A 12131-nucleotide genomic window follows, 5' to 3' on the forward strand; every position below is an offset into this window, starting at 1 on the left:
TGTTGCAGCAGGGAGAGATGGAAAACAGCCAGGACATCCTCCCTCGAGGAACAGGCTTGAGGACCCCTTATATTACCCCTTAAATTGTTACTATCTACAATTTTATAAGTCATACCAAAGCCTTTCCCTTGATTAATGCGAATGATGAAGCACTTTGAATTAGGTATGGGTACCGAAGGTGGGACTTATTTGGGTATGGTCCGATTTGGGTTGGTATTACCAAGCACCGATTTCATGGAGCCATGTGTGTGATTGTGTGCACGTGGGGGTATAAAAGTTGTCGTTTGTTGTTTGTGTTGTTTCCATGGTGCAATTGAATGCATTATGCGCGTAACAAAGTAATCCCAATCACGCAGGCCTTCATAAATTTAAAAAATACACACACCAAATAATCCACTTTATGAAGTTGATTGTACCGATGGTGAAGCCTCGCACGTCCTCGCACCTTTCTGATTCTGAAATAAGTGTTTGCGCCTCAAGGGTTGTAGCGCCCCCTAGATGCAAGTGTAAGTGTTAATTGAACCTTCGTGTATTGGTGTTGTAGCACAAAATCTATCTGGTTCCTCAAGAGCGCTTCTCCATGGAGTATGTGGATCCTAAAGTCCTTTGCATCAGCACTCATGGACACTTCTCCCAAGACAGGTACAATAGTCTTCATCATTATCATTTAACGATGTTGTGACCCCCACTCACACCTCACGATTGCTCCCAGCTCCTCCTGCGTCCCCTCGCGCTTCCGGATGCCGTCCAACTCGCTGGTCCTGAAGGAGGGTCAGAGCTCCAACATGCAGGAGCCCATTTTAGGCTCCCACACCCCCGCTCTCCAGAGGGAGCCATCAGCCCGGGCAGCCACAGAGCTACCCCCCAAGGGAGCGGACAATGGCGATCACGTCAGACTGGACTCGCTGCAGGTGCCTATAAAGACCCACATTAGTGCTGCAGCAGCTCTGTGCCTTGTTAACACTTTATTCTTCCTCTTACTCAGAATGCAGCAGTGTACTCTACTCATGTCCATACACTGGGACGATATGTCTTCATCCTCCACTATCACCAACCTCTGCACCCCACTTACCCAATCCAGGTCTACATCAATGCTGGTCGCATCTGGAAAGGTAAGATATGCGAGAGAATAAAACATGAACGTATCAAACTATAGATAATCCGTGCCTGTGTAGGTCCTATTTACATACAATGGTGCTGATTAGTCTAGCTGCATTTTCTTCACATTTACATCTGGATGTACATGACCTGATTACTAAGATTCCAAATAGCATGCTCAATTGTGTTTGGTCTATCAGACTGCATTCTGTTGGTCAATGTGTTCTGCTTGACCTTCTACTATTGTGGCCAATTGGGTGCGTTTTACTAGGGCCCAAAAAGCAGCTGTTAAATTGCGTGTTCCCTCTAACACATTGAGCAGGTGGGTACGTGTTCTATGAAAATGGCACAATCAACATCAGGTGTTAAGGTGGTGGAGAGTGCTGATCAAGTATTTACATGTAAAATGAGGGTTTTGCACTTCGTGATTTTCACCGCAGAAAACCTGAAAGAGCACCGAGAGCACCAAATTAAGTTTGAGGTAATGGGATTGAAAATGTCAGGGCAAGGAGCAAAGAAATATACACATGTTGTGTATGTTACAAACCAAAGCAAATGGTGTTTAAACCGACAGAAATTGCAAGGCTAAAGTTAAATTAAAAACAAATTCTAAACTAATTTTAACTAAACTAATTCAAAGTAATTCTATTTTACACCCCTTTAAGGAGAACCTGAAAGGGCTTCACAGGCCCACAAAAATTGGCAGCATTCCATGATCCAATCCCCAAATCAAGCAAAGAAAAACTCAACTTCCCATTTGTAGCAAAAATAATAAAATCTTCAGAAGGGACCACAGGTGAGGATGTAAACATGCCCGAAAACTCATGCAACTTTGCCTCCACATCAGCATGTGACTGATTAATTGTGTAAATTTCCCTACAACATTTCTCTGAACCAGACCCTTCTCTCATGCCCAAAGTCCCAGTCCCCGAACGCGGCCTTGATTGCGAGTGTCCTTTTGGGTACCATTGTTAATCTCGCTCTGATTGTTTTTTTTGTTCATGTTCATACTTTCTCCTGTGATTCTGCATCAGGCCATGCCAGTGCTTCCTTCTGCCCGCACGCATATGGCTGTCGAAATGTTCTGGTGTCAGAAAACCAGATCATCCTTGACGTGAGTGACCACAAACTCTTCCTCACTGTGCAAGTTCCTGCGGATAAAACACTGTGGCTGGTAAGTTACAATGATAACACTGGACCCACACAATGCAACACAACTCAAAAACTCTACTGATTTAGAAATCTAAAGTCCGGGAGATGGCCTAAGGCTCACTGTTAATTTTTTAGTCCGCAAACTAGCTCGGACCAAGTCATCATCTTGCTCTTCAATCATCCTCAACATTGTTACCTCCCTCCTATGCACCCCCATTCCAGCATGCTCCTTCATGGTCCTGGATGTCAATTTTGTGTCTTTTCCAGGACTACGTGCTAGTGGTGCCTGAGTCAAGTTACAGCTCCAGCTTTCTGAGTGAGGAGCCTCTTGACAAATCCTATGACTTCATCAGCAACTGCGGCGTGAACAGCTTCTTCATCAAGTGGGTGCTCCGACTTTCATCAGTTACAATGGAACCTCAGTTCACAAACTGAATTCATTCCTAGACTCAGTTTGTGAACTGAAGTGGAATGGAGGATGAGCATTTAAATGTGTAATTTTGCTGAAAAAATAAGAATTACACATATTCGCAAAAACTAATTTTATTCAAAGATTCACCCTTCTGGCTTTGAGAAACACCCAAAAAAAAAAACAAGAAAGAAAATTGCCTTTCATGAAACTCCCATGTACATCCGAGCACCCAATCAAATGACACCCAGATACATTATGTTCTGAAGCTAACACAACACTCAGCAGCTAAGCAAGTCATCACTCACTCAGTCACACTCAGAAAGCAGTGTGTGTGTGCGTGCAGTCCCTTAACCACGTGGCCACATGTGCAAGAGTCTCCCTTTGACTCAGAAATATTGTTTAAGATTATTTTCTCTACCAAAGTAAAATGTTGTGGTCTATTTGAATATTTTTTTTACAGTGCCATAAAGCAACAATGCTATGCAATGGTATTTTACGTGTGTGAAATTACGTAATAATGTAATTTAATAGAATTAGTTTTTTTATGGTTAACGTCTAAATCCAAATATTTTAACTCGCATAATCAAATATGGAAATTAATATTGTATTGAAATGTATTGCTCCCAAACTTAATCAAATAATATCAAACTTATCTTACCTGAAACTTTGTCTTATCTTCTTTTTTATGTATTGAATTGGCCTCATATTAAAGATTCATAACAATCGCTATTTGTACTGAGTAGTTTAAAAGTGTGTTTCGAAAAATTAAGCGCCATAAAAGTGCTATAAAAAATGCATAGGGAGTATTTTAAATAGGGTATATCGGATTTCATTCTTGGCAGGGCTGGTGTGGAATGTCACCACCCTCGGTGGGGGGGTAATTACTGTATTATTTAATTAGAAATGCAAATTTGATTAAAGCAAATTTGTTATTTCAGAAGTGTGTATCAAATTGGTAGGAAACCCTTCGCATTAATAAGTACACAAGAGTTACTTCTCAGTGTATAAACATGTTTCAGAGACTTGATTTCTACACAACAAAAGTATGTGTGAAACCAAACTGATTTTTGCACTTAGTGCTACTTTTCTCCCTCCCTACAGTCCATCCAGTGCATCGTCCTTCTGCCTCCGCGCTGCCACGTCGCTGTCGGCTTTTGTCAACAACGGCGCGCTCCCTTGCGCGTGTCATGAGGTTGGCGCCGAGAGCGACGCCTGTGAAACATTTGGTGGCCAGTGCCACTGCAAGCCAAACGTGATTGGTCGAGACTGCTCCATGTGTGCCACGGGTTACTGGGGCTTCCCCAACTGCAGGCGTGAGTAACCTAGTAAATCATTCGACTCCTCAATGTCCTCCCCATTTTGCATTGTACTGACACATTTCTGCAAATAGTTTTTCATCTGCATCTGAGTCCTATTTTTGTCCATCAGAAGAATATGACAAAATATTAGTGTTATATTATAATTTATGTCAAGTGAAGGTGGAATTTAAAACAAAATCTAAAAAAAAAGTCATGATGGAGAAATGAAGTACAACAGCGTCTAAACAAGGAGATCGCATTGTAAAGTGATCTCAGGGGAACCGCAGATCATTGCAAAAGATGTTGACCTTGTATAACGTAAAGCTGCCTCACTGGATGCTGCTGTTTTGGTTAGCAAGTTTAAATGGGCCCGTAAGTTAAGGCTTCATTGTCCACATGGACAATGACAGTATGCAAACAGCAATCCCAAAGTAGTTACAATATTATATAAAACATGCAAATATGATACAATGATTTGCAAATCATGTTGAATCTGTATTCAGTAAATTGCTTCAAATCAGTCATTGCACATTTTTTTTTTTGTTATCATATGGTGATTTTAATGCCTGTTCCTCATTTGTGTGCACATTTTTGACAGAAAGACTACTCCCAATACCAAGCCTATCGACTGATTGGTTGCTGCCTTGTGTTATTTGTCCTCAGAGTGTAACTGTGGCACCAGGCTGTGTGAGCCAATGTCAGGAGAATGCATTTGCCCGCCCCGGACCGTGCTGCCCGAGTGCACCCAGTGTGAGCCGCAGACGTTTGGCTGCCACCCAGTGGTTGGCTGTGAGGTGTGTAACTGCTCCCAGCCCGGAATTGTGACACCTGACGTCAGCTGCGACAAGCTCAGCGGACAATGCAGGTAAGAGGAAAACTCCTCATTGGATTGGTGTTGTAACTCACCTCCACATTTTAGAGATGGTCTTTCCACCTTCCCGTGACGAGTCTCTCTCATTCCAAACTTTCCAAACTGTCTGTCAAACATGACAAGCCTTTGTTTTTCTGATAGCCCTGATGACAGTATTGTTGCGTCTGTCACTCCTTTCTTTTTCGTCCACCTTGCTCTTGTGTTTCATGTGCGGAAGTAGATCTATTTTTCCACAAATGAAAAGCAAGAGTTAGCAAATAACACACAATTTAAAGGGCTTCCCTCATATGCCCAAGATCTTTGTCTTTGGTTTTTGGGCTGGTTGGTACATGATCAGCTCAGTGTTTGATAATGCAGCTGATACCATTTACCCCAGCAGGTCATTTGTCTTAAAGGTGAGAAATTAATCAAATCTAATATCGCTCTCTGGGCAATGTTTGTCTCTTACACAGGCTTCATTTTGTTTATTTTTCCCATTTTTTATGTACCGTATTTTCGCAGTCATAAGGCGCACTTTAAAGTCACAAAAATTCCCCTTAACAAACAAAGCGCCCTGTCAGTCGATGCGTCCATTAAATGGACAAAGTACCACTCACGTCCATCAGCCCTTGTCATCAACGAGCTGTTGGAAGTGAATGTTAGCACACCCTGCTGGGCAAAGAGTGAGTTGTTCATGCTTACAATCGACCGTGACAAATACACTATCTGACTATAATGTTTGGGTGATGGTGTTGGAAAAAGCTGGACAAAGGGCAGCTGTCCACAATGTTTTAGTCTGTCTTATCATTTATGTTATTGCAAGCAAGAAACGTCCCAGGTTTAGACAACAGACAAAAAGTCCAAAGCATAACAGCACATCTCTCTAAAAAACAGCCATGCAAATCTCTCTAAACAGCTATGGGATTGTGGGTCTCTGCTCCCAGAATGCATTGCTTGAATTAGCTAAGGCTGAGTGGCTTTTGTGTTATTTTCATTTTTTTTGGGTATATTGATGGCATGAGAGATACATGTTTGTGTTAATCTTATTTCTATGTTTCATTGTTTGCTTGTATGATGAGTTTTTTTTTTTTTTTAAACCGTGACTCTAAGGAGTGTGGTAAGCAGCCAAGTCCCTCCCCTGACGTTGCTTTGTAGGCTATTGCCAATGCACCTAATATTGGCCTGAGCCATTGTCAATGTCAGCTATTGTCAATAGAGACTTGGCGTCTGCTGCAACAATGGGGTGATTGCTTATGTTATTGGGGCATAGTAGGCTGCTATCGGCTGTGTCAGTGTGGGCAGCTCTGCCAAGTTCATGCTATGCTAACAGCAGCTGTGCTATCGTCTTGTCAGGCGGTGCGTCCAGTATATGTTACAAAGACAGAAATAGCGCCCTCAACAGGTGTTGCGCCCTTTGACACGGCGCGTCTTTTGGGTGCGAAAATACGGTATATATTTTTTGTTGTTCCCAGTTTTATAGATTTTTTCCTTTTTGCTTTCATTGTGGTTTGTGCGTTTTATTGATTTCCTTTGCTTCTATTCATTTTTATTGTTGTATAACGCATTCCAGATGCAAGAACAATGTGGTGGGTCGCCAATGTGACCGCTGCGCATCTGGTTTCCATGGTTATCCAAATTGCCAACCATGTGACTGCAATGAGGCTGGAACTGAGGAAGAAGTGTGCAACTCTTTCACGGGACAATGTCTGTGCAAGGTGAGCAAAAACAAACAAAAAAAATAATTCTTTCCATCTAAAGTTTTTTTCTTTTTTTTTTTTTTTGCCAGTACATTATAATATGAATTGTTTGCTGAACTGAGCCATACACGACTCTGCAGTTTGATGCAACCTTAAACGAAACTTGCACTTATTTTGGATTTGGTGAGAAATCATGCAATTCTTCCCCCCTCAACACACACACTGCTTCCATCAGGAGAACGTCCAGGGTTCTCGCTGTGACCAGTGCAGAGTGGGTACATTCCACTTGGACCCGACCAACCCCAAAGGTTGCACCAGCTGCTTCTGCTTCCGTGCCACGGAACGCTGCAGGAGTTCAGACAAGAGACACAGCGAGGTAGACAAAAATAAACTTGAACATACCTTCAGACATCTTTGGCATAAATTGATACGCCTTGTTCCTCTTATTTTTGAAGATCATGAACATGGAAGGCTGGGTGCTACTCAGTGCCGACAAACAGGAAGTGCCAGTCAACGTGTATCCAGATCAGGACCTGGTGGAGGCCGACCTTAGCGATATTCCTGACGTGTATCAGGATCTTCACTGGTATGCGCCCAAGACCTACCTGGGAGACAAGGTGTCATCTTACGGGGGTTACCTGAGATATCGCCTTCACGCGCAGATAATGAGAGGAGACATCTGGTCTCCTCCTGCAGAGCCTCCTCGACCTGACATTGTCCTCAAGGTACATTCCACCCCCCCGAACGAACAGACACACACACACACACACTCAACTCAACTTTATATACAATATATATGCCTAACAGTTTCTTAACAGCTGTAGCTATTTCAAAGCCCTGTACAGCAATTACTAATTCAAACAAAAACATAGGGCTGGGCAATTCTGCCACAATATAAAAGCTCAGATTTATTTCACAAAAAAATTCAATTCATGATTTTTTTTCCTAGAATTTCTATTTACTTATTTATTTTAATAGAACATGTAAAAACGTGAATGTAATGGACACACGAACTACACACATAGCAGTACTAATCACAAACTATATTGAGATTATACTAGTTTATGACAAAACAGAACTTAAAAAATTCAAACGGGATGTAACCAGCGTGTTGGGGTTGAGTAATGGGCGAAGCCGGTTGATATTGAGGAGGTGGAAATGGGTAGACCAGAAAATGTTTATTAGATGAAACCCTAATTGGAGGATCTCAGTACTCAAGTACAGAATAATTATTGAAAATGGATTTAATAGAAAGGATAGGACAATCCAGACAAACATAGATATCAGAGCTGCTTTTAACAACCATCCACCGAATGAACAGGATGAGTGCTGGTGATGGCCAGATGAGTGGAATGCCAACACGCACCATATTAAAGGAATGGAATTTGATTTATTTTAATGACAGTACTTTTGAATTAGCAAATGAACAGGTGAAAGGTAAAAAAGGAGTTGGCTTCAATCCCCCGGTCTTAGACACACACAAACAGGCGCATACTCAGAATTTTGGTGCGGTGATTCGTGACATCAACACCGAAAAACACATTTGTCTTTTTTTTTCTTTTTTTTTTTTAAATTGCCAGTGACAAATTTAGAAGATGATAGTGTTAATATGGCAATTAAATAATTTAGCTGCGGGTGATTCATGTCCAGAATTTGTTAAGTATTTATTTACAAGTAAAAGAAAATGTGAGTGCAACAAAAATGCAGCAGTATATGTGTTACTTTGAATGCAAAAAAAAAAACGTGAAAAATTAATTCTATTATATTATACATGACCCAAAATAGTAACACTATTACAATAAAATGTTAAAAATATACCTCTCTCCGCTCCTTTATTTGCACCACCATTACGTAAATAGCATTGCGCGTTTCCACAATGGCACTCAAAGCGCTTCACACTGTCGTCACGTTCACCTTGCGAAGATGCAGTCCCCGGAGCAACTCGGGGTTCAGTATCTTGTTCAAGGTGTAACGTACACACAAACTAAACATACTGAAATGTAATGATCTACAAACTAAATTGTGAAGTCGAAACTACATAGAGAAAAGTCCCATAAGCAAGAGTGTAACTGACACGCAAACTACTCTTGCCGTGTAGCTGACACGCCAATTCCGCATGAGTGTAATGAACAAACTACAAGCACCCCAAATACTCAAAACACGCAAACCTGAAGTGTGTAACCTTATGCATGCGTGCGTGCTTGTGTGTCTGTAGGGCAACCAGATGACGTTGGTGTTCTTGGAGCGGGAATATTCATCTCCCACAGAGCCACATTTGGGAATTGTGCACATGGTTGAGGTAAGGTGGGCTCAGGGCGGTGCTCATAGCACATTTCAAAGGAATGTTGAAACGTATTTCGCCCGCTGCCCCCCGCAGGGGAGTTTTCGACACGCTCAGACAGGCAACTCGGTCTCCAGAGAGGAGCTAATGATGGTTCTAGTGGCTTTGGAGTCCCTGCAGATCCGAGCCCTTCATTCCCAGTCGGCCCACTCGGTGTCGCTCCGCGGCGCTGTGCTGGAGGGTGCCGAAAGCTCGTCCGTTGGTCGCCATGCTAACAATGTGGAACTCTGCATGTGTCCTGCCAACTACCTGGGAGACTCCTGCCAGGTGAGGAGGAGCCCACAAGTCTTAAAGGGGTGGCAATCCTTTTATTGACACACTGTATTCCTTTATTTGTTGGCACAGAAATGTGCTCCAGGTTTCTACAGGGATGCCATTGGACTCTTCCTGGGAAAATGTGTGCCCTGCAACTGTCATGGACATTCGGATCAGTGTTTGGACGGATCAGGAATCTGCGTGGTGAGTTCAGTGCAGTTCGTAAGCATCGTGAGAAGGCTGTTGATTATTATTTAAAAAGACATTTGAAAGTATGACTTTTTTCAAAGCTTCAACATGCCTGAAGAATTACGATTTAAGAATAAAGGGCTATTTCATTTGAATAAACAAAATGGCAAACAAGGCACAGGGATAAATAAAAATGACTAAAGTACAAAACATGGATAAAGTAACAAAACAAACACTCACCAAAGAATTTAGACCTGACTATTAGTGATGGGCAAATTAAGCTTTTATGAAACACTGAACCATTTGAAGCAATCGGTTCAAAATGGTTTGAAGCTTCAAAGCTTCAGTGATAATGACATCTGGGGGCGAAAAACTACAACTGAAGTCAAATACCATGGAGGCATTTAGACAGTAAAACATGAGCATATATACACACATGGAAACGATGATTGGATACCTAGTTCTTTATACTGAAAAATATGTTTTAGTGTATTGTGACAGTTTTTGAGTAAATAAAAAACAAAATAAATAAAAAAAAAAAAAAACATGCAAATGCTCATACCTTGTTTAATGCCGAGCTAAGAAAAGTCATTTCATTATTTTTTTCCTGAAGTCATAAGTAAACAATGTGAAATGACGTTATACTAAGAAACCATGACTCATATGTTTTCTCTAAAGTATAAACATTTACACATAAACAAAGTAACAAAAACTATGGCACAGGTAAAGTACATGCGTTTCAGCAGCGTTGCCGAGGAGGACAGGGACAGGAGAGAAGAAGCTGTCAGCAAAGGTGAGGCTCTCCCCCTGACAAGCCTCTTTCTCAAGATTTTTATTTAAGAATATTATTTTTTCCACAGTCTTTGGATTTATATGGTTTCTCTTTTTACTGACAACTTCTCCACATTTTGAAAAAATTCTCTCACATGGCACAGATGTAGCCTGCGCACATAAAATTTTTTTGGGCCAGCATATACAGATGTGGGTAGACATTTTTTTGTTCATTCCAGTAAATCAGGGGGGTCTTTGGTTCTCTCCAAGGGTGGATCTGTCATGTAGAGCTGGACCTCAACATTAGCATCAGCTGTCGCGCTCCTTGACCTCCTGCCTTCATTTGCATCTCTGTCCAGCAGATCCCAAAGGCTCCCTTCAAAACAACAAAGATAACAGTTATTAGAATTAGAAATTAGAAATCCCTTTATTGTCATTGTACTCAAGTGTGCAACGAGATTAGAGGGCTCCCCTCTCCAGTGCAATACAACAATAATACAGACAAATATATAAATTAGATAAATAAATAAGAGAGTGCAATGGAATTTAGTACTGAATAGGGTATATAAAAACACATCACAATGCTGTTCTGCAAGGTAAGGGTGTTCTCGTGTGTGTGTGAGAGTTCAGAATGGAGATGGCTCTTGGAAAGAAACTGTTTCTCAGTCTATTGGTCCTCGATTATCAGTCTGGATCAAGATAAACACTTTTATTTTACCTCTAAGCCTGCCTCCTGGTCCATCTGTGACATATTGAAGATTTATCACTGACTTTAAGATGAAATATAATCCCACTTGTTATTTATAACTGGTATGTATAATTGTTTTAATATTACCTGTGGATGCTGTTGGAGTTTCCTCTTCTGCTGGTGGTATTGCAGGTTGAGCTGGTTCTTGAGTGAACAATCTGTTACCAGTCGTCTCATTGCTGCATGGGCTCGGCCTTGATTGTAGAACCCAATCATTTTAAATCTTGGGTCCAGGAGTGTAGCAAGGTTGCAAGCTGTTGAAACCTCCTGGCCATCAAATCTTGATATCATCTGTTGCATCAAGTTCTGCCCCAGTACCTTTGCAGTGGTGAGGCTTGTTTTTTCCAGTTAAATCTAATATATTAGGAACCAGCATTTTGGTCATTGGGATCGCCGCTGAACTGGAAACTCTCTTTTCCTGTGACAGTTCATTTGTTGCCTTCTTAAACGGGTTTAGAATGGCAATGCAGGCAGCCATCTTCTCGAAAGCTTCAGGTCGTACATTTTGTGGTCAGCACGGCAAGAGCTGACCCCACAGTCTGCCTCTCTTCGTACAAATGCTGGAACATGTCATAGGTGCTATTCCAACAAGTGCCCACCTCCTAAATAAGCTTCATGGGTTCGCGCCCTGCAGATTTCTGCACCTGTTGCAACACCTCTTTGGCTTTGGTGCTTGTTTTGAAGTAGGTAACCACTTTACGAGCTCTTGTGCGAAGGTCTACCAGTCCATACATATTCTCAATGGATCTCTTCACCACTAAATTAAGCAGGTGAGCGTAGGGGGGAATAGACCTCAGGCCCAACTTCCTGACACTGGCGATCATGTTTGCTCCTAAATCTGTAACAAAGCTTGATACTTTGTTTTAAATGCCCCACTCTATCATGAGACCCCTTGCTGAAGAGGCTTATCAGCTGTATGGGTAACTGGGAATGGCAGCACCCCCAAAACCACTGTGGCCAGCTTGTCAGAAGCATCCACATAATGGGCTGTCACAGCCAGATAAGGGTCCATGTTCATGGAGGTCCACATGTCGCTTGTCAGGCTCACAGCTTCCACACTTTCCAAGACAGCTTTAGCCTTCTTCTCCTCCTCATAACGGTGCACCACCATCTTCTTCAGATCTTTTCTTGATGGAAGAATGTATGTGGGATCAAGAAGTGCCACTAAGTCCTTGAAACCACAGTCCTCCACAATAGAAAATAGCTGAGAGTCTGTTGCTGCCTGCCAGCTAGACACAAACAAATGAATAGATAAATTACAATACATAAAATAAGGATGTATTTGACATTTCAGGAAGATGAAGCATTATGTCATAGAAT

General features: G+C 41.8%; 1 protein-coding gene across 9 annotated transcripts in view; it reads left to right on the top strand.

The window, feature by feature from the left end:
• lama5 (laminin, alpha 5) overlaps positions 1 to 12131 on the top strand; it is a 97111-nt gene that overhangs the window by 49350 nt on the left and 35630 nt on the right. For all 9 annotated transcript variants that reach the window (XM_088290006.1, XM_088290010.1, XM_088290009.1 and 6 more), the window contains exons 29-41: positions 545 to 642; positions 713 to 911; positions 986 to 1112; positions 2133 to 2272; positions 2518 to 2633; positions 3764 to 3975; positions 4624 to 4825; positions 6381 to 6525; positions 6743 to 6883; positions 6963 to 7232; positions 8723 to 8806; positions 8885 to 9115; positions 9194 to 9307. In XM_088290006.1, the coding sequence (XP_088146132.1) occupies positions 545 to 642; positions 713 to 911; positions 986 to 1112; positions 2133 to 2272; positions 2518 to 2633; positions 3764 to 3975; positions 4624 to 4825; positions 6381 to 6525; positions 6743 to 6883; positions 6963 to 7232; positions 8723 to 8806; positions 8885 to 9115; positions 9194 to 9307 (2079 nt within the window). The remainder of the gene's footprint in view (positions 1 to 544; positions 643 to 712; positions 912 to 985; positions 1113 to 2132; positions 2273 to 2517; positions 2634 to 3763; positions 3976 to 4623; positions 4826 to 6380; positions 6526 to 6742; positions 6884 to 6962; positions 7233 to 8722; positions 8807 to 8884; positions 9116 to 9193; positions 9308 to 12131) is intronic.

Source organism: Idiotropiscis lumnitzeri, chromosome 3 (assembly GCF_059441095.1).
Source record: "Idiotropiscis lumnitzeri isolate Australia: NSW breed Sydney's pygmy pipehorse chromosome 3, RoL_Ilum_1.0, whole genome shotgun sequence".
NCBI lineage: Eukaryota > Metazoa > Chordata > Actinopteri > Syngnathiformes > Syngnathidae > Idiotropiscis > Idiotropiscis lumnitzeri.